Here is a 22,671-nt window from a genome sequence, read left to right on the forward strand (position 1 = left end):
TTGTTGGGATTAGCTGAAAGACCTAAAAGAAAATACCACGATGTGTGATGTACAATCCATTAGATGGGAGTGAGTAGATTGAACCTGTCATGGTCTCAGAAGTAGAGAAGATTAGCCATGAATAATTTACCATCCATTATAAATGAAATACGGCATGAAAAATGTATACTTATTCACAAACAGCGGGTTGCCATATATGCTATTTGTGTTAAATATAAGGCTTTCTGTAATGTACATGAATGAGTACTCTATATGAGACATGTATCATACATCTATCCAGTGTTTTCTTGAAGTCTTTGTCCAAGGCCGCCATATTTGGGTCATTTGATAAGTGTCTAGTGGGTGTCTGTAACCGTAGAGTGGAGAAAGCTATAGCTCTTCAGCAACCCGCGTTTCATTGACTCTGTATTGGCCAACTCGCGTGGGTCACCCTGTTGGCGTTCCTTGTTACCAATGCTATGCTATGTTAGCATAGCAGTTAGCATGCCTTATAGGCAAACGGATTAGCTGCGTTAGCACAACCGTTCAGCCATAACCCCGTGGTGGGGATTCATGGGTCTTGCAGACCAGCTTTCTGTAGAGTACCCCCGTGCGTGCTTTTTAGAAAGCGTTGAAAGGTTTGCCTGAGCTGAGTGGTTGAAGCTCAGCTGTCCAGGCTCCATCCACCAGCTTTTGCCCTCAGAATGGCAATCAATGCTTTACTGCGTCAGAAAACCTCTGCAGTTGGGTATTGACTTCAAGTTGTAATTCTGAGTGAGGCTTGGTTAGAGGGCGGCGTGCCTTTAGATGGCAGACAAAGAGATATCTATGAACCAGAAAAGAGCACCGGAAATAAGCCTGGACCTTGAGAAGCCTTGGTTGTGTCTGTGGTTGTATCTCTTCATTCAATGTACAATTTGAAATGGTAGATATATTTTTGGGGATTGTTCAAAATAACATTTCCATGTAGTGGAACAATTGAGAGAATATTTTTGGTTGTAATTTCTAAGACAAAATTTGTGTCATAAACTAGGTAATATGATGGTGTTTTATTGTAGTATTATTATTATTATTATTATTATTTATTCACCAGCTAAAAATAATAATAAGTTAAAATGTGAGTCTCTTCCTACCACAGTGAGAATCAGACCAGCTGGTGTGTAACTGGCACAATCTTGACATTTTTTGTGACATCCCAAAACACTCCCAGAGAGGTTCCACTGGGACACCAGAAGCTGGGTTTCGGCCCACTTTTGTGGTCTGGGGGTGAAGGTAAGTGCTTGTCGGGCTCAGGACTCTTACCCTGACGTCCTCAGCGCACCTTGAAGTAGCTCTTGTTTTGAGCATCTCTGATTTCAAAGTGAAAAATGAACAGGACAAAAAAAAACACTCTTTCTGTAGGTCGTTCTTGGCTTTAACGTTTTTAAAATCAATGTCATAAACTGCTATTTTTCGAAATGTTAAGACGGCACTTAAGTGCCACTTTCCGTTTTGTGGCTGTTCCCCCCCAACCTCAGTGGTCTCGTGATTTGGTTTCTGTCTTCCCCTGCCGTAAGAGAATGTTAAAAAAACTGATGGGTCTTGGATGACAAATATTTCTAATAATATACTTGTTACTGTTTATCCAGCCAGCCCCAGCTGCTAGTCAAACTGGAAAATTTAAGGCGATAGTCTGTAGTGGGTCTAAAAATGCCCGCAAGGCTCTTTTGTTGTTCGGCCAAAGCTGAGTTGGTGCAATTTGTAAACATCTGCGTGTGGGTTTCATTTTATTACCCGGCCTTGTTTTTATACACTGAGTCACATTCTCAGATACAGAAAGATTAGACGTGCTTAAGTCATCCCAGAGCATATTGCAGAGTCATAAAACATATTTTAGTTTTACCGCAGAGTCAGGCTGGCTCGCGACATGCACTCGCGCTGTTTAGGTGTGTTCTGGTTGTGCCAACAAAACTGAATTGGGCCCTAGTAAGTGAAAGTGTTTGGGGGTGGGGCAGCTGTTTTTTAGGAACCAGAAAGGGCAGAGATGCAGTGGCCAGTGCCTGTGAGGGCCATAGCGTTTCCGGGGGGGGGGGGGACATAAGTCTGTCTGGACCAGGGTGGAAAGTAAAACTGTTGACCTTTCTAGTTTCAGTACTTAGACAGTCAGTCGCAGCAACCTGGAGTTTATATTAATGAAAGCAGAGCATCGCGGTGATGATCCTGACGACACGAAATTTCTGAAGCAGAAACGTCTGACTTCAGCTAAAACCTGCATTGCTCCTGCTGGCGGCTGTCGCCGTGGCAATGAGGCCGTGGCAATGGCTACAGAGTATCACCTGCAACCTCCCTGCTAGGCTTGTGGTCTCCTGGCACTGTAAACATCACTGCAGTTGTATGATGTGCCTGACAGGGCTGAGTGGTCAACTGCGGAGGAGGCCAGCTATGCCTTGCTTACCACTGTGGGGGTTTTTTTTGCTCTCCTGATGGCCTAGCTATAGCCTACTGCCTCCTTCCTTCTCAGAAATTTCCCTTTGAATTGAAATTTCTGTTATTTCAAAAATATTTTTATTTGTTTGTTTTTTATTAAAACCTTTTCCCGTTCGCTGAGCAGTGCCGTGCTTCCATAACTCTCCAGCAGGGGGCGGGATGCCTCGAACCCGATGCCCCTGGTGGCACAGTGCCCTGCCCAGACCCCAGAAAAGGAACCAAATCCAAAGAAAAAGACTAATTCGAAAGCCCCCGACTGCAAGGCACTAGTCCAGCGAAGACACCTGCGAGTTTGGGACGCTTGTTGGATAAGATCAGAGGCAGACGCTGTGTTTGTCAAAGGTCTGGCTGAGATCTGTTATTGGACTGGGTTGACCTCTGATTGGTTGGTGTGCTCAGCACCCCCCCCCCCCCCCCCCCCGTGTCGTGCTTGATGCTTAATATAGTGACAAGCAGCTCCCTGCCTTGCCTCTGAGAATTCTTTTGGGTGGGGGAGGCGGGGTTGGGGATGGTTCCAGGCGATTTGGGTGGGTGGTGGCTGGCAGGCTGGGTGGCACTGGGGAGCCTAAAGACCAGCTGTGAAAGACCCCATGTCATGACACCCTATGTCATTTCTCAGGTTACTGCCAACCACGCTCTGCTCTCTCTCTCTCTCTCTCTCCCCCTCATCATCCCCCTATCCTCGCCGCACTGTGGTCAGGCTGCGCTCTCCCTGGCCATTCCCAGCAACCCCTTTACCCCTCTCTTATTGAATCCGCTGCTGATGTCATTGGGCTGGAGTAGAGTGTGGAGAGAGAGCGAGAGAGTGAGCGAGAGAGTGAATAGGGTGGCGAGAGGGGGGAGGGGGGGGCGGGTGAGTGTGGGAGATAGATAGGTGGCTTGTGAGTGGCTGACCCTCGCAGTGGGACTGTCTGATGGGACTCCGGGGGCAACTCTCCCCCTCATTTTTCTTATATCCCGTGCCTCTCCATCCACGCGTCCCTTCCCTCCTCAGCGCTGCCGGTCGCCAGTTGAAGATGGCGGGCGGTTCCCGCCGCTGACGGGCCCCGCGCAGTCGAGAAAACGCACTCGCACGTGGACGTGGCTCAAGGTCAGTGTGGCTGTAGCTGCCGTAGCCCGGGGTGGCTGCCCGCGTCGTCGTGTTAATAAAACCGGGGGGGGGGTGGGCTTCTGTAGCTGCCCTCCCGCCTCGGCGCGTCCCTCAGGGCAGCGGAGTTCAGCTGCCCTGCAGTGGAAGTTTGGACCTGCTCAGTTCAGCCCTCAGATGACCAGGTTCTCCAATGGCTCCTGTGCAGTTTACCGCTTTCCATGGCTTCATTTTAAGGGAGATGTGCCGTGCGAATAGTGTAGAGTGTAGAACGTGTGAATTGATGACCCACCTTGCCTTGCCTTTGACTCCATTTTGCTTATTTTGTAAAGTAGAGTTCCCAGACGGTCTTTTCAATTTATTTAAATGTAACTGGAATGTTCTGTGTGGCCGACGTTCCGTTGGCGTCCGGTGTGTTGCGCTTGGTGCGTTGCGTGTGCTTCTTGCCGTTGCTGGAATCCGCACTGTGCCAGGCGCGTACTGGACCCCTGAACTAAAAGGGGAATTGTTCCACTTCGCCAGGGTGTCGAGGGAACGCTTTCGGTCATGTGGACCGAGTTGCCAGGGGACTGGAATGTGTTGAATTCTAAAGATGCGGCTTTGACAAATGCATGTGACTTGGGGGGGGTGTTGGGCTGGGTTATTGGGGGTGAGGGTTGACTCTTTGGTATGTTGCCACTGGGACGACCTTCTGCTATAACTTGGCCCTCCAGTTCAGAGGAGAATCGAGACGGGCAGCCTGTGATTGGCCGGGAGCCGCTTGCTCTGCCGAACCTCACAGCCTTGACGCGGCCTCACTCTGAGCTATGCAAGGCCAGATGATGTTTTCAGCTGCAGACCGCTTGTCAGCCATGGGGGGGGGGGGGGGGGGGACGACTTCTAACCTGTAGGGAGTCTCAAGGCCCTTAAATAGGCTGCAGGTGGTAAAAAATATGTTAAATATGTTAAAAAAAAAATTGAGAAAAAGGAAAATGATGTCTGAAAAAATTGAATATACACCAACTTTGGAGAACAATATCTGTCTGTGTTCCTTACAGAGGAGTGCCTCATTCCTGGCCACCGTTACAGTCAGAGAGGGCAGCCCCGTGTCAGTCAATACATCGACTGGTGTCTTAGCCGACCAATTAGTCAAATTATCATGGCAATTGCATCAATACATAAGCAAGCAGAGCTACTACTTTAACTCTTGATTGTATTTTTGTTGTCTGGTAATTGAGAAATTAATTTTAAGAGGAAAAGTTTGATGCTGCTTTTAGCCCGTTTGTCTCTCATTGATTTGCGAAATATTCATTTCTACATTAGCCAGATAGCCGCAGAAAGCGACTTTGTGTTGGAGCTCCGTTTTGTGTCTGTCTGCCTGTGTTTGTTTGCGAAAGACTGGATGGTATCGCCACGGCAATCGGGATTAGCGGGGCACCGCCCAGCGAGGCCGTTGGGACCTTGCCTCCGGGCTGCCCGCTTCAGGTCTGGACAGGTTCGTCGCCCCTGGTGCCTCACCTGAACACACGGAACCGCTCGTAATGCCTGTCACGCCGCAGAAACCTGTCTGACCGAGCGACGCTGATCACACAGTCAGGTATGCGAAGTGAGCGGTCCTGCCCCACGTACTGTAGTATCGCCCCGGCGCCTATGTTCTCACAAAGGAGGGGAAGAAAGGTAGTTTAGTCAGCGAATGACACGGTAGTAAACAGTGTTCCAAGTAAAAATGACATCACTCTAATGAAATCTGCCATGGCCCAGCTGAGAGGCTGAGTGCTTCGCTGTTTTGGTTATTACGGGCTACTTTTATTTTTTTCAATTTCCTTCTTTGTGGTTCCTGATGCTGCACTAATGACCCCGTCGAATCCACGTTATGGCCGCGGCCGCCGCTTATCTCTGCGGGGCGATGTTTCATTTCCCGGCGAGCCCAACTCTCCCACAGACGCACAGAAATTAGATTTGCGTTAAATCAGTCTTGCCCTCGGCACCAAATGAGATTTTCCAGGATTGGGATGGCAGGGTGATTGAATTAAACTGGCCTCCGGGGACGGCGCTGTTTACTCAGGCCAAAGAGGCGCTACCCTGGATGGAGTGAGGATGAGGAGGGAGAAAGCGTAGCTCTGGATGGAAGGCGAGACTGTGGGAGGGGCCTCTGTGTGGCCATGTCTCTACCTCTCCCCACCCCGGCCTGTGCTCTGCCTGGCCTGTATTCCCAGTATGGGCCTTCTGAGAGGCCAAGGGGGCCTATCGCCGGTGCACCTGCGAGTACGTACTCTCCAGCACCCCTAAGCCGCAAGGTGAGAGTGTGCCTGAAAGGTCCTTCTCTCTCACACAGATGCCAGCACTACTGCAAAAACAGATACAGTGATGCACGCTCTCCTCTCTCACTGGTACGGCTGTGCTTGTTCACGCTCACCATCCCACGGACACAGTGACTCGGGCGTCGCTCGGCCCACCCGATCACCACTGTGCTGTTTCGCACCCCGCGGATTTGACTGCTGCCTCTTAACTGGAGGGATGACGTCTGAGGATGCATCTCGTATCGTGCGTGTGCGTGTGCGTTAGTGCGTGTGTGCTTGCGTGTGCATCATAACAACAAGAGGCCGTACGAAAACTGGAGCCTGGATAACAGGCAGTAAGTCCAGAGAGGATGATGCGTATATTCTGAACCTTGACGTCTTGATGTTGAAATGGCAGGAGAACACGGGACACAATTTGAGAGACAGGGTGGGGGGGGTGAGCCAGACAGACACAGACAGACAGACAGACTGGGATTGGGTGAGGGGGGCCGGGCCACCCAACAATGGCGTTCCGATCTAGTCTACAAGAGTTGTATATGAGACCCTGGCGGCTGGGGGTGGGGGGAGGGGGGGGTTTGTCGGGGCACTCTTTATGGACATGTGGTGCAAAGCGTGGGGATGGGGGGGGGGGGGGCAGGAGGGCTAGTGGATGTTGGCGCTTTCTGTTATTTTCAGTCCATTGTGTCTACTTCCTGTGGGTCAGGGGTTATTGGGGCAGGGTGTAGTGAGTTGGATTTGGGGGGGGGGGTGGCAACAGGAAAGGAGACATCGCTCTGAGCACGACACGGGCGGCCCGACACGGCCGGAACGCCCCCCTCCGTAAACGGCCAGCGGCGAGCCTTCCTCCACGCTCCTCCAGAGTGCCTTGCGGGACCGTCAGTCGGCGGTGGATGGACTGGGTTGGGTTAGGGCTGCGCCGGTGTCCCATTCCCTTCTCTCTCCTGGCCTCCGTGTGGCGTACGCTGGCATTCCGCGTGACGTCTTACTTTTGGCCGTGACGTGTGGACCGGGCCGTCCTGGCTCTGGCCGCAGGACGCGGTGTCTTGCGGCGTTGGGAAGGCGTGAACCAGCCTGAGACTGGCCGTCGTGGTAAGATGTTTGTTTTTCCAGGGTGGAATGCAGTTCTTGCGTGTCTAATTTTTGTAATTATGTAAATAATTACAGCTCAAACTGGGTGGTTTCTGTAGAAATGTCCAATGACTGATTTTAATTTTCTAGCCATCTCAAGGTATTAATGCGTAGTTTTAGTAATTGCCTTTAGTTTTTTTTATTTATTATTTATTTCTTGACTGTTTTGCCCAAAGCTACTTAGTCTTGATGCCTTTATGGAGGTGTAATTTGTGATAGTACTTTGTTCAAGGTGGGGTCTCTCTTCAGCAACCTTTAGGTCAGGGGTCGTCTTGTTTTGCACTGTTTTCTGATGGGGGATGGGCGATGGGGGGGTTGCTTTCAGTTTTCTGCTCTTAGCGGCATGCCGTGCATCTGCGTTTGCACCGCGATCCGATAGCTCGGCTGAAGCTTCCTGCAGGCTGGTACCGTGTGGACGCGTCACGCTGCACACGCGCCTTCGACCCTGCATGTCCAGCCCCTAGCCTTCTCCACGTCGGGATGGTAACATGGAATGAAAACACGAGTCATACACAGCAACTGCCACGAAGGTTTGGGTCGGGAGGGGGTCAGCTGCTCGGCGTGTTTGCGTGTGTACATGTTCGTTGGGGGTTGGTTGTTTAGGCAGATCTCCGCCCCCCCCCCCCCCCCCCAGGAGTATACCTCATATCTAGATCTAAAGTTAGACATGACAGCAGTATGACAAAGGGACCAAAACAGGATGCTTTAGCTCAGAGTGAGGAACAGATGACCAGGAAGACAGAATGCCTACAGAGTGGAAACTTCCAGAGGGGGGGGCTGTGTGTGTGTGTGTGTGTGGTCGGTCTACTCCAAGTCAGCCCTGGTCTCAATGTGGATAGGGGCAATATACTCACCCGCTTCTTGCCAGCGGGCCGGTTGAGGCTCGCGTTAATATTTAACCCCCCCCTTAAAGTTAATGCTTCATCCAGAGTCTGAGCCCAACTAGGAGTGTAGCAGGGGAGCTGGGGGTGGGTTGTGGGGGGTGGTCTGTTCCACAAGCAGGTTGTCATTCGCACAAAACCAGCATAACCGGGAGGCTGGGAGATTTCAGAAATTCTGTCCCCATCCACTGGGAGTTTTCTACCTGCAAGCGCTCATTTCTCCATGCTTATTAATCAGTGAATGGAGATCTGTGAATCGATCCGCCTCACTTCCATGTTAGAAGACTGGGGAAGCTGATCGTGCTAAGGACTACTGACACATTTCGCCCACTGAAAGGTCAGCACCTTCTAATCACTCTACGCGACCGCCGGTCGCCAGCGTGCCCGACGAGAGCTCGCATCTCAGACCTTATCAGAGCTACAAAGATCACATCAAAGTGATGTGTCATAAAAAAGAGGGGAGGGGAAGAAGGCAGTAATGATTCAAGGCCCATGTTCTGGGATCTGAAAAGCCGCTTTCTCCTCCATTTTCTGGGCGGCTCTTCAGATCACCCATGCTGAGACAAGCCTGCAGGTGAGGTGGTTGGTCTCTGGTCAGTTTGCGGTCGCCTGGTTTGCACATCTACGGTCGGTACAGCCATCTTCGCTCAGGGCGTCACCGTCACCACGTCGTCTCTCTGCGGCTCTAGATCGTCATCTAATTTTTTTCCGTTTCTGTTTCCTGTCACAGGGTCTTGTTCTAAGGGGACGCGCTGTTTGTGCAGCTGCTCCCGTTTTCACCTTGGGGTCCTGCGTTCTCAGCAGTGTCCTCCTCGGCTGACCTTAGAGGCTCCTCCTGCCCCTTGTTCTAGGGAAACATCCTTCCCCCCGTGCTCTTAAAAGCCATGGATCTGGGCAGGTTTTTCCCAGGAACATAGTGGAACTTGCACCATTTCTTCTCTTCTGTAGGGAACCAAGCATCTGATGCCCCCGCAACTTCACCGAATGAAAGACACTAGAAGATGGTTTGGCTTCGGTCCCCTCTGACACGTTCGGTGCCATGAGTTCCACTTCTCCGTCGTTTCCTGGCACAGTTTGCCGTTTCTGTGTCCTTCCTCAGACTGCCTTAGCTATGACATCTGCTCACAAGTACAGATGATTCTCTCCTCCCAGCTCAAGGTACGAAGATCTGGCAGGCAGTGTGAGGCTAGTTGCTGATTGGGTGGGGCGAGGCGGACTCCCAGGACTGTCCCGGCCCGGTACTGAAACACAGTCAGCCTTTTTGTTTCCAGCCTCCCCGGAATGAGAGGTTGTGTGCCGGGCGATGGTGGGTGAGCCCATCCCCTCGCCCTCCTCTGCTTCTCCCCAGGCCAACTCTGCACCGGGAAGGGCGTGAGGCAGACTGACTCGTGAGACCGCACTGCATAAATCAGATGGTCCGCTCCTTTCTCCACAAACCCAAAACGGGCTCGTTCTGGAACGGGCTCTCGTCCAGATTCAGCTGGAGATGGAGTCAGCGGTGGGGAAATAGGAATTCTCTGAAATCCACGGTCCCTGCACGGTTTAACAGTTTCGCGTGTAAAGTGGTATGCTGGCACACGTAGTATAGTGGGTCGGAATGCTAAGATATTGTCATACTGATGCAATACGCATTTTTTTGAGTACCGAGTAATGCAGCATTCTCTGCAGTCCGGGGTTTGAGCAGGACAGAGAGTTGGGAGGTGGATGGACAATCAAACATGTGCCCTGGAAAATCACTTGTAGATTATCAGAGCTACACGCTTCAGGTTAATTAGTTGTATAAATGGTACCAGTTCACTGAAGGGGAGCACCCTTTCGCGGGGCTCAGAAACGGCAGCCTTTCGCATGACACGTCCCAGTTATAAACATTTTCTGCTGCCTTGCAGTGCGCTTGTCCCAGAATGCACTGCCATGTAGTCAATGTTTGGGCGATCTTTGAACTTTAGTTAAATCCTAGGAAGGAAAAGAATTTCAGTTTGCCCCAGGGACAACAAGACTGTAGTGGTTTGTGTTAGTTCGCTTTAAAAATACACATTGTGTCAGCACCAAACGGATGCTCCTTCCATCCAGTGTCAACATTATACTTCCTGTCATGTGACTTGATAGTCAGGCCCCTCCTGATAGTTCACTTTGGTGAAATTCTACAGGGACCATTATAAAGTCATAAAAACACAGGTGTAGGTGCTCAGTGAGTAGTTTTGCTGTTTCACACCTGTGGAGCTGAGGGTTCAACCAGCTTTCTGGGTACGCTTGCTTGCTCACACGTGTGTGATGTTCTGGGTGCTCCAGTTTCCTCTCGCAATTAAAAGAACTGCAGCACAGAACCTTAGCATGTGAGTTTGCGCCCTTGAACTCACTGTCTGATCCAGCCTATGCCACCTGAATACACCGTCGCCGTAATCGGATGAGAAGCTGTTGAAACTGATTGATGACGGGAAAAAGCTGTGGTTTTGAAAATGACGTTTTGTCATGGAATTAATGAGTGCAGTGCCGTAGTCTTGATTAACTCTGAAAGCATGATAGCTCTGCATATAGGAAACATTGACTTATGGTTCACTCATATCACCAGTGGAAAACCTGCTCATTATCTGCTCTTCTTGACTTCATGGATAAAACCTGAAGGGGCCAGACTGGTCTAGAGGTGAAGTTAGTCAGGCGTAGCACCCTGATCCAATGGGAAGCAGTCAGAGCCTGACAGTGCCTTGGTGTAATTCTTGCTGGATCGAGTGTTGGAGTACGTTTCTGGTAAACGTGTTGCTGGCATTTCTGAGATGCTTGCGGTGGATATGGGGTCACGGTGTCAGTTTTTACTGTGAGCAGCCAGGTCAGCTGTTTCTTCGCTCGGGGCTGGAGTTTGCGATGAGATCAGCTTCAGGGCTGGAGTACATCATGCTACATTCGTGCACGGAGACTTTCAGGATACCAGGTTTCTGTGTGTGTGTGTGTGTGTGTGTGTGTGTGTGTGTGTGTGTGTGCACACGCCTCTGCCTGCCCCTCCTCTGGTTCTTGGCCATCCTGGCGGGGGCTGAGGGCGGCGAGGGAGGGTCTGGAAGGGGTTGATTACGCACCAAAGGAAGTCAGAAAAGGGAGAGGTGCCCCCCCCCCCCCAAACCCCCCACCTACCCAGTTCCATGTAAAAACGGCCTCATTCGATAACAGGCAGAGAACTCGTCAACAACGCGTCCAGTAGGTGGTCGGAAGGTGCAGCCGGGCTGGATTGGAGCTTTCTGGAGAGCGTGGGAGAGACAGGGAGGTGGCTGACCGGCCAGCCCCGTTGTGTTCCCCACCAATGGCTTGCAGGCTGCTTTCTCAGTGTTTGACTTGAGGGTAACAGCCAGAAAGGCAGCAGGGGTATTGGGAGCCGCGACCCCTACCCCCCCCTCCTCCTCCGCCACCCCCCCAGACCCAGCTTTCCCCTGCATGTGAAACGGAGATCAGAGTGTGCGGCGAAGCTGTGGGAGGTAACCGACACCGCCATCTCAGGAGGCCTCAGCCATCCGGCTGGCCGGTGTGTACCGTGAGCTTATTTCATTTCTGTTGCTTTCTCAGTTTCATGTTAATGTGCACGTTTGATTATGAATTGTGAACCAGGGGTGTCCCTCGAAAAACCTGACTGAGAGTATTTTTATAGTCAAAACAGCCCCTGGTCCATACGCAGTTGTAATTTTCTTGCTGTACGCACTGTGTGTTTGTCTGGTCTGAGGCTGAAAGTGTCTGTTCCATCATCCCAGAGTGTCCAGCCTGAAATAATCACGCACATTTTCGGAACATTTCTGTGTTCCTGTGTGCTTTCTTTAGCAAGTGTGCACGGTGGAAATCCACTGTGTCTTAGTGCTATTCTTTCCATATCAGGGGTGGCGGGGAGGGGGGGGGGGGGCGCACTGTTGATTTGTCGTTTCTCCTTTTCAGCACAATTCTAGACCTCAGTTCTGTACCGGAGTTGGAGGTCCGGCCGAATCCTTTTTCAGTTACTTTTGCATGTAACTTTACTCCCCCGCCCTCCGCCGCTGACTGCCGCTGACCCGCCTGCTAGGCTGGGGTTTCCAGTGCAGAACCTAAAACCAGTTGTTCTGGGGGTGGTCGTGTAAGGCTTCAGAGCAGGTCATGGGCAGACTGTGGCTGTGGCTCATCTTCAATCCCGCATTTGCTTCCTACTGGTGATGCTTAGAGAGGAGTAGCCTTTTTAAATCGGCTATAAGTACATGTAGTCAGGTCATCACATCAAAGCGGGGGTGGGCAACAGCGGCAGCTGCCATCCGTGGGTGCGGGAGCCATTTTCCCCATCGGCCACGTTGCCACATCACACTGCATCGGTGGCACATCGGGATGTAAAAATAGCCCGGCCGTAAGAATGCCAGACATTTTCAGATAACAAAGAGTGATTTATACAGGCTGCTCCACGAGGAATAGAGGAACTTTTGTACCCTCTCGCTATGCGGCCCCCTCTCTCACCATCACCACCCCATCGCCAGGGCCGCTGCCGTCATTGTTTGGGCTGCCCCAGCCCCTTTGTGCCCCGCCAGCTAAGCCACGCCCCCGTGTGCCGCCGCTGACGCGCTGGGCCGCGTGCTGAGTGTCGCGCTGCTGCGCTGAGCTGATGATGGGTGGGCGGCGTGGACGCACACGAGACTGCGTAAGACTGGCCACTTCATGTGTACCAGCTTGTGCTCGTCGTGGACTGGGGCCAAATATGTCATGTGGCATAAGGACGGCTGCAGTCCTGATGTGCCTCGTCGGTTAAGAGGCACGTGTCCTCCTGCATCTGCAGCTCACCCTTACCATCCTTCGGGTGGGATCCCATTGGTCTGTCTGTCCGCCCTTTGGCGGGATCCCATTGGTCTGTCTGTCCGCCCATTGGCGGGATCCTATTGGTCTGTCTGTTGCCTTTGGCGGGATCCCATTGGCCTGGATCGTATTGGTCTGTCTGTCTATTCTGTAGCAGGATCCCATTGGTCTGTCTATCTGTTCTGTAGCAAGATGCCATTGGTTTGCCTGTCTACTCTCTGGCAGGATCCTATTGCCCTGTCTGTCTGCCCTTTGATGAGATCCCATTGGTCTGTCTGCCTATTCTCTAGCAGGATCCCATTGGTCTGTTGGTCTCCTCTTCTCTGGGATCCCATTGGTTTGTCTGCCCATCATTTGCTAAAAGTCAAAAGGAATACTGACTGGCAGCCCCAGGGAGCTGTTTGCTTAACCAGATGACGGAACGTGGCTGACGAGTGACCTGAGTGAAATTGCGCTTCTTAAGGAGCATTCCAGAGGTGCCAGAGTGAAGTGTATGCATACTAGGGTTTATTTTGTGCCATTCGCGGAATGTCTAGGGCTATTTGTAGCTGGGTGGTTAATTGCTGTGACACTAAGCGGCCCTGCCCCCCCCCCCCCCTATGGTTGCTTCCCTTATGCCTCCCCGATGGGAACAGTGGTCCCTAGAAACAAATACAGAGGCTGTTTCCAGCTTGAACAGCAAGAATGAGTCAGTGCAGCTGTGGCCCACAGGTCATGTGACCCCCCTCCCCCCCAATCCACTTCCGAGCCCATGTCTCGAGCAGATGGTGCATTTACGTGACCATGCTTTGCTGATTAAACCCAGGAACAGAAACGGCTCCAAGCCAGACTTTGTGTGACAGGTAGAAAGGGGATGGACACTGATTTGTTTGCTCATATTCCAGTTTAATCTTGCTCCTGTGCTGTCCTTACAAATAGCAGGATGCATTTTGTTTCATGGTCATGGTGTGACTGTGTGCATCAACAAGCGAGTGGAGTGTGATCTTAACATCTAGGAGACCCACAGAACTGTGCCGCCAGTGGATCCTGCAACTGCAGTTAATACTGCAATCGGAGCTGGGACCCCTCATAACTTTGGGAGAAATCTTAGCCACTGGGCTATAAGCAATCACTCATGTTTGTTTTCATTTATTTATAGCTATGTCAGTCTCACTAGATTAATTTTTTATTGCTGTTATAGTAATTTAATATGTTCTGTTGCATGTCAATTGAGAATGATTTCAATTTAGTCCAACAGGAACAGGCTGTTATTGTTCAGGGTAATTATTCACTCAGGCGTTAGCAGAAGGGAGCTGTAAATTCATTTTGTTTTATGGCCTTGGTTGTTCAGTAGTATGTGATAGTGTTGTTGACGAGGCTTCTGCTCATTGCCTTTTACGCTCGACCAGACACATCCCTCTGCTTGTTTAAAAGCTGAACTCGCGCTCGTCGAAGGACGACTCCACATTTTGACCCCTCGAGCTATCAGTGATCATGGGAGCACGTGGCCCTATTGGGGATTCAGTGTCATTCCCAAGGTATGCCATCATGCATCACGTTTGTCCATTAAATGTACGCAAATGTACATGTCGTTATTTCGCCCTAGAAGGGGTTGCAGAAATGCAAGATGCTCATGACTTCTGTGTGGTTAGAAGCAAATATCTAAACCATTTGGGGTGTATCTAATTTCCTTTGAGCATTGTTGTAACTCTTATTCAAGGTTAATAGCTCTGTGACAGTGACTTTTCGCTGGGCATCTCTTGTCTAAGGTAGCACGTCCAACATGATTAATGTATTTCAATGAACAAATACTGCTTGATTTCTCTGTCCTTAGCATGATCCTTGCTCCCTAGCCTGAAATGTCGCATGTGAATTCCTGTGTGTTTCAGCATTCCTAGTCAAGTCAGTGCCAAGCCATTACTGATCATGACCATGTGGATTTTGTCTTGCAAGGGTTTGCAGTAAAAGCACTTCAGGCTATTTGATTTTTCTCACCAGAGCTGAGATTGTGTTTATATTAAACCGTACTGGAGTCGAGGAAGTTGTTGACTTGTCCCAGATGGCTTGTGCACTAAACGTGTTAGCTGGACCTCTCCAAACAGGGTACAAAACCTGAAATGGAACATCAGGAGGCCTCTCTAGCTATGGACCAGGGTATTGATTCATTCGCTTCTGCAGGGGCCTGTGGCAGAAGACATAGAAACATGTTTGGTTGTCAAGGTAATGGAAGCCGTTCACCCAAACAGCTGTTACAGTTTGTGCCCGAGTCAAGAAGGCTTGGTGAAACACAAGGGTAGACCAGCAACTGAAGAGCTATATCCGTAATATTACATGTGAAAATGCAGTTACATGCATCAGCTGCTGTGCCAATCACAATTCTCTAAACATGTAATGTACGGTAGTGAAACACTGGTGAAAATGGAACATTCTGCTCGCCTGTGACGTGTACCGTCTCCACAACAGTCTGATCAGTTAGACTTCATCCTGATTTTATTTTTTTTGCCACTTGAAGATGATATAATTCCCTCATTTCACCTCATGCCTGAACAGGATGCAGACGTCATTGTGTCGTCCCATGGCTGCACTGCTCTGTTCCTGTTGTCCCTCAGTGGAGAGCCGCTGGACTTCCAGCTGACCTCCAGAGCCTCACCGCCCACTCGAACTTTGGGATGATCATGGGAAAGGCCAGCAGCAAACGCTCTCCACCATAGTTCTCCTTCCAGAAAGCTCCTAGTCGGAATGATTCATACTCCATTCTTTCAGCAAAATAAAGGCTCCTTGCATCCCGAGAAGCTTAAACCTCTAAGAAGTTTGTCTTGTCTGCGTGCAATGTCCTAGTTGGACAGATGCTCACAGTGAACCCCTTTTGAGTCATGGTAACTCTGGACATGGTGAATAGTTCCTAGTTGACCCCTCTGAGTCATAGCATATGGTGCATATGGCATAGCAGACCAGCACGAGTCATGGAACACCTGCTAATGTCTCACAGGCTTTAAAGTGACTTTCAACATATTTATGTTTACATGTGAGTCATAGGTTGGTTCTGTCTGTTCACTCTGTTTTCTTGAACTCTGCTTGGGTTACACTTTTCCTGAGCATCTTTGCCTTCATTACTCTGAGTTCAGAGTAATGGTTCTGCTTGATGGGTGAGACGGGTCAGGCTACCTGGTCATGTCTGCTCAAAAGGCACCGCTGGTGCAGCCTGACATGCCCCTGGCTTTGGTTGCAAGCACGAGTGAGATTAATGTGACTGCAAGAATGCAGGGTGCAAGATGTATGGATGGGTTCCTGCCCACCATTGATGCAGAGTTTGGTTGGACAGGGTATGACAGGGATGGTCTTGTCTGAGTTGGGTTGGGTTTGTTCAGGATGTCTTGCCTGGATGTCTGAGGTGACTTATGGATAAGCCAGCAGATCTCTTTGTGCCCCAACCTAGCTGGACTCGTCACCTGATTTGATGACTACAGGTTCTCCTGTCTGCTGCCTTGCTATGTGGCAATGTGAGGGTGGTTTTCCCTTGGGTCTTACCATCTTGAGAACACAGCTGCTTTTGTTTGCATCCTTTTGTTCTTCACATCTAGGGTCTGTGACTTGAGAGTAAGAAGAATCATTGCTGGTTCTGTATTGCTGTTCCTCTGATGTATTTGCTGGTTCTGTATTGCTGTTTCTCTGATGTATTTGCTGGTTCTGTATTGCTGTTTCTCTGGTGTATTTGCTGGTTCTGTATTGCTGTCTCTCTGATGTATTTGTTGAGTTGTGCGGCATGGTGTTTCAGTGGGTAGTGCAGTTACCTCATACCACCAGGGGTTGTATGGGGGTTCGAATTCTACCTCCTCTTTGTGTGGAGATAATATAACACAATTTGCACCATGCTCCAACACAAGTTACTTGCAAATAGACATAAGAACATTTAGCTCAGTAACATTTAGCTCTCCAGCTATACATAGCCTCAACCATCCTGACTCTGAACTACTTATACATCTGGCTACTTCCATGTAGTCTCATGATTATTTTTTTAAATGATTTCAACTGGGTAATATTGAGGGTTTCAGGACTCCAACTTACTTTTTCTGACTTCCAAATGTTAGACGCTGATGAACCAATAGGTAGGAACAACAAACACCTTTTCAATTAAAAAAAAAAAAAAAACATGTTTTCCCAGAGCTCTGTTCTGATAAATGGCTCCTGAGATTTGACTCGGGTGACTTGTGGTAAATGTCATGTTACAGATCTGACTGAAGCTTAATGAGCCTCTCTAGGCTCAAACGATCTAACGGTGCAGATGAGGCTGGTAAGGCCACGGAAGCCCTTGTGTGGTTTGTTTTGGTGGGAATTAGTTTAGGTAAAACTGGAACTTCACTTCAGAGTGCCTTTCTGCTGTTACGTAACTTGAGATTCTGGCTGGGGAGTAAGTCTACCAGGGTTTTTAGGGCAGGTGCACAGATCACCTGCAAATGTGTACATGAAAAATTTTGATAATTTGCTGATGCATTATATTTCATGGTCTGAGCATGCCTGACCAGTGGAGTCACCTACGCCACCTGCCATTCCACCCTATTTATTTAATAGGTTTAACATGAGCCTGTCCTGCTCACTCATGCTCCCCGCCTCAATGGTTCTGCACCCAAGGGCGTAGATTTGGGTATGGACAGTATGGACACGTCCCTACCAATGCTGTGGGAGTGTCTTGTGCGTTGGGTGGGGGTGGGGGGGGGTTTAGGCTTATTTAGTGCCTACCAATTTTCAGACCCTTGTCTGTTTCTGACACCTTTCACCTTCCAGGATGGGGACCCAAAGATAGCTCCACATAGCCAGTTTGGGCTGAGCATGCCTGACAGGGTGGAAGACCCATGCTACGCTGGAGGGATCATGTCTCCCAGTTGGTTTGGGACCACTTGAGGATCCCCCAGAAGGAGCTGTGACCTCATTTTATGTGATTTTGAGATTCGTGCCTTTTAACCATGTAAAACATTGCTTAGCTCACCGGTGAGCAAGGCAAACATTCAGCGTATTTGTCTGATCGACTGCCCAGATAGAAACAGATGTTTGGATGGGCTGGAACCTGTTGGGTGACCCTGCATGTGCGTCTTGGAGGGGCACCTCCCACAGGGTAATATGTCATGAGATGGCAGGTCTGCCTCTTCTGCCTGCAGAGTGATATGCATGGATCCGTTTCCTGTAAGTGATGGAAAAGGTTAAAGAAAACGATCTGTCTTTTTGAAATGCCCGGCAGTGCCATTCAGGGAGGGGGACGTCGGCTGGGTGCCCTGAAACCTGCGGGGTAGATGCTTGACATTGTCTCTCTTCGTAACAACCCGCATGCCCCCACTTGTCCAAACAGGGAGGTGTCCTGGGAAAATGGATGCTGGAAGGGCCTCAGTACATCTAAGACTGTGCACTTGTACAGTGGCTGTATGTCACTCCCAGGTCACTGTCCGTCCAGACAGCTGCTTGGGGAAGAGGGAGCCGCACGGAGCCCATTAAATCTGCCCCTTCCATTAGCAAACCAAGCGGTAACCTGATCTGTCACTCGCTGCACCAACCCCCCTCCCAGCCCCCACCTTGGAAAATTAAAACCCGAAGGGTTTTGTCGTGCACAGGGGAAATGCATTATTTCACAGCCTGAGCAGTGGGTGCCGTTGCCATCAGAGGGCTGCAGTAATAGAAAGCACGTATGTATATGTACTGCATATTCCTGCTGAGGGTCTCTTAGCCAGAGTAGAAGGAATGAGCTTTTAGCATGTCTCAGCATATGGCAGTGATCCTGTCAGATTAGTGCCTCCGTTACTTGCCCCCTATAAATAATGAGATGTAGAAGCGTGTCGTTTTGCTAATCTAGTTTAACAGCTTTACTGACGTAGGCAAACAAAGCTTCTGCTTACAGTGTTTCAGGGTTACGTTGCACTCGTGGTACCAGATGCTCATAGTGTTTTTGACAGTAACCGTCATTGATTTATTAGTATTTTGACGGGCGCGCCCCTTCCCACAATTTTTGCCAAGTTCTTTGATTGGCTGCGGACCCAGCAGTAGTCGGCGTGAAAACCAATCGGGGAAGATCTTTTGACGAAACCGCATGCCTAACATGGAGAACAGTATGTACATGTGTCCCCACCCCCACCACTATGGCTCCTGTGCGTGGACTTTCTTAGCAGTGGTATTAAGGGAACCTCTGTTTGTTTTATGGGCTGGTATCAAACTTTTTGATTGACAGGCAAAGCTACCAATAGTGGTCAAAGGAGATCCACCGCGGGCACACCATGAGCCCCTCCTCCCTGCTGTTATTTATACTTTTTGTATGTCTGAAACTCATTGTCATTTTGAAAATGCTCCTTGACCTTTTAGCTTTATGGTTTTCCTCTCTGATGTTGAGGGTTATAAAATGTATCTATTGTAAAAGTGTAATTGCAAGGTCCTCCTCCACAGCTCATGTTTTCTGAAATCCAAAGGCCAGAGAGTTGAACCAAAGCATGCTTGTGGTTGGTGCGCGTCTGCCAGGGTTGGGTATTTTTGGACACTGTGGCTGTCGGGGTCAGCACCACTGACATCTTGTAGTCTGCCTGAGGAATGATGGTATATGGCTGATGAAATTGTTTGCCGGCACAGTCCAACGTGCCGTGCAGATGAGGGGAGACTGTTTGGATTCCTCACGGTTGCGCGACATCTGTCTCCGTCCACAGGCATGGAAGAAAAGGTGGTTTGTGCTCCGGAGCGGCCGTCTCACCGGGGACCCTGACGTGCTGGTGTATTACAAAAATGACCACTCCAAAAAGCCCATCCGCATCATCAACCTAAACCTGTGCGAGCAAGTGGATGCCGGGCTGACCTTCAACAAGAAAGACCTGGAGAACAGCTTCATCTTTGACATCAAGACCATCGAGCGGGTCTTCTACCTGGTGGCTGACACCGAGGAGGAGATGAACAAGTGGGTCCGCAGCATCTGCGAAATTTGCGGGTTCAACCCCACCGATGATGGTAAGAACTCAGGGTCATATTTTTTTTTTTCCAAACCGGTCCTCAGTTACCCCTAGACAGTCCATGTTTTTGCTCCCTCTTAGGTAATGAGCTGGGAGGGAGCAAAAATGTAGACTGTCTGGCAGGGAGCTGAGAAACACTGCAGCCTAGTCCATGGCTCCTACTAATGGGTTTTCAAGGCAGGTCACATGACACAGGTTAAAGAACGTTGGGTCTGCTGGAGAAGGTGCTTATTCTCAGTGGCAGCCATCAAAGAGGCACATAATCAGTCCCATAAGGGTCAAAAGTGAGGTATGCAACTCAGAGCCCCTCTCAGTTCCCCCTCTCATTTGGCAGGATAATTCAAGTAAACATATTTGATACTGTGCTTTTTCTAATATGGTTGCACCACAACACTTAACACAAGACATAGCAAAAACAGAAAAAACCTGAAGCAAGAAGTGATACATGCAGCATCCCAGTTGGACTCAGAAGCAATATAAATTATACAATATTTAACATCAGCGGAACCAAAAATTCCCTGTATCCACACTAGAGGAGGAAAGTATCTGTGTTCCACAGCCCTCTGGTTGGATCTTCTGTCATGGACCTCTTGGAATTTTGATGCTTCAGAGTACCTAGGAGTGTGGGAGAACCTTGGCCCTTGGGATATACTGAAGCTGAGCATGGAAGTGTGATTTTTAAACCTGATCTCTGCCACTCTGGGCTTCAGTTATTAGCCAGCTCTGTTGTCTTAGTTTCTTTTGTATCCATGCCAACATTCATCTCCCTCCCCACCAGTAGGGCTTAAGCCCTCCCTTCCCTTCCCTCACTCCCACCCTCACATTTTGTAGCCAGCATACACAAACAAGCTAAAGCTCTGCAACCCATCAGTGTGCAGTTGTGTGTGTGTGTGTGTGTGTGTGAGAGAGAGAGAGAGCAGGCCGTCAGGCTTGAGTGGCCATCATTTGTGACCATGGAAAATGTGGGGGCCCCCCTCGGTGTTTTCTGGAGTTGGCCGTCCGTGATCCTGTCTGTCGGAAGGCCATGTTCTGCAGATCAAAACCCTTTCTGCCATTTAACCCTAACCCTAACCCTAAACCTAACCCTAACCCCCAGAGAATAGTTATGCTGTGATTTGGGTTTCTGGAGGACAGTTGGGGAATGTATACTCAGCTGCGGCACTGTAGGCGTTGACATGTCTGGTGGTGAAGCAGTGCTTCCCTGCAAAAGATGTTAGCATTGCCTAAGCTTTCTTTGGGTTTGCTAAGGAAATGAAGACCCCCCCCCCCCACCCCGGTCGAGCCAATTCAGTGTAGGGAGGAAAATACATGAATCCCGTTGTCCAGGGTTTGTTGCTGACCACCTGCTTATATCAGCCATCAGGTTCCTGGTCCTGGTCAGGAGTAGTCTGTGTTTAGGATTGGCAGGATATAGTTGACCTTGTCTGAAACTTCAATTGAGAGTTTGAAAAGCTTCAAAAGAAACAATTACAGTATCTTCAAAAGTAAAGGGTCAGCTAGTTTCTTGCGATAACAGATAACAGGGGACCTTGAACAACTGGTGGTTTCTGGCAAAGCAAGAAGTTCAGCTCTGAGGAGGCCGTCAGGCAAGGCTAGGAGTAGGATCGGCCCTGGGACCCTGCTGAAGGCGCGGGGTGGCTGGGGGGGTGGCTTTTTACTGCAGGATGAAATCAGCAGCTTTCAGTGCAAACGAAGGACCCCCAGACCCCATTGATAAGTCCGCCTACCTGTAACCTTGAGGAATGGTAGTGAGGCCATGAACGTGCCCTGGGGGGGAAGCAATGTATTGAGCAGCAAATCACCGGAAAAAAAAACAACCTGGTGGACCTGAGGAACTGACAACTTGAGGCTGTGTGGGACTCTACTTATCCCTGGCATGAGGGAAATCGACTTTTTAGGTCTTCAGTGGAAATTTGTCCACAACCATTCAAAATCCATGTCTGTGTCTGTGACAAAACAATCAGTTATAACATGAAGATACACAGCATCCACCCTCGGCAGACAGATCATGTGACTGTCAGCCTGACAAAATCATTTGCCATCTGTTTCATATAATGTCTCATACCATTTCAGTGGGATGTTTAAAAAGGACACTCACTGTACAGCTATCAAACTGAAGGGTATTTAACATGTATCAGAGACAGAGTTAGCTAATCCAGGTCCAGAGAGTAAAAGTCCAGACCAAGATTTTGTTTCAACCAACCAATTAAGCATAAAGAGTCACAGTCACAGAGTACTCAACTGGTTGGTTCAAACAAAATCCCGGTCTGGACTTGAATTACCCAACTCATCAGCGAGAAGCTCTGGGTGGGATGCGATGCGTTTATCATTGTTCCTTCAGACACGTGGACACCATGGGGTTCCGGTGTATGTTTGTGAAACATAATCAAGGCTGTGTTTAGATTTGGAGCTTGAAGCTGCCTGTCTCCAGCAGAGCGACAGTGGAGACAGCAGTGACTGGTTGTGGAGTTTTCATTCCTGTCCCCTGTAGGGCCGACGACAGCTGTAATAAGAGACATTCCCGACACAAAGCGAAATCAGTAGCAGTAGGCTTGCAAGCTCTCCACTTTATCTCCGTCCATATTTCACTTTCTACCCCCTAGGAGACTATCCACAAAGCATCTTTGTCCTTACCTTTTGACACACATACAAAGCGGTTGGCATGGGGGGGGGGGGAGAGAGTGGTGATACAGGCCATATTACTCCTGGAGTTCTCTTGTGTAGTAATAAGGGCGATGAGTTCAAGAGTTTTCAAGGCTGAACAGGCAAGAAAATGGGCAGCCCTTGGAACACCTCATTTCCTTGTGGTCTGGAGTCGATTATCCAGAATAAACAGGCTCTGCAGCTCAGTGCTTTCCTCTGTCAGCAACATGTGAGCAGCGTGACACTGTTCATGAAACTTCCCCCGCTGTTTCCAGCCGTCGCTGAGATTCTGAATTGTGCCTTGCAAACTTAATTCGTGGCTTGTCTTTTATTTATTTAAATTTCTATTTTAGTACAAAAAAAAAATGCGATATGCTTCGCGGCAACTGCAGTGATTGTTATATCACTGATTAGTTAATTACTCAATAAAGAGGGTTCAGCTGGAACAGGGACTCACCACTGGGACTGGG

The 22,671-nt window shown here is 49.5% G+C and overlaps 1 protein-coding gene across 8 annotated transcripts in view; it reads left to right on the plus strand.

Annotated features, from left to right (window-relative positions):
* The window catches only part of gab1 (GRB2-associated binding protein 1), a 41,376-nt gene that overhangs the window by 6,670 nt on the left and 12,035 nt on the right, over positions 1-22,671 (plus strand). For 6 of the 8 annotated variants that reach the window (XM_023799258.2, XM_023799260.2, XM_023799259.2 and 3 more), the window contains one exon: positions 19,262-19,556. In XM_023799258.2, the coding sequence (XP_023655026.2) occupies positions 19,262-19,556 (295 nt within the window). Of the gene's footprint in view, positions 1-6,571; positions 6,901-10,976; positions 11,329-19,261; positions 19,557-22,671 lie in introns of those variants that run through there. The other 2 variants (XM_072706922.1, XM_023799265.2) reach the window with 2 other exon arrangements.

Source organism: Paramormyrops kingsleyae, chromosome 25 (assembly GCF_048594095.1).
Source record: "Paramormyrops kingsleyae isolate MSU_618 chromosome 25, PKINGS_0.4, whole genome shotgun sequence".
In the NCBI taxonomy this organism is placed as follows: Eukaryota; Metazoa; Chordata; class Actinopteri; order Osteoglossiformes; family Mormyridae; genus Paramormyrops; species Paramormyrops kingsleyae.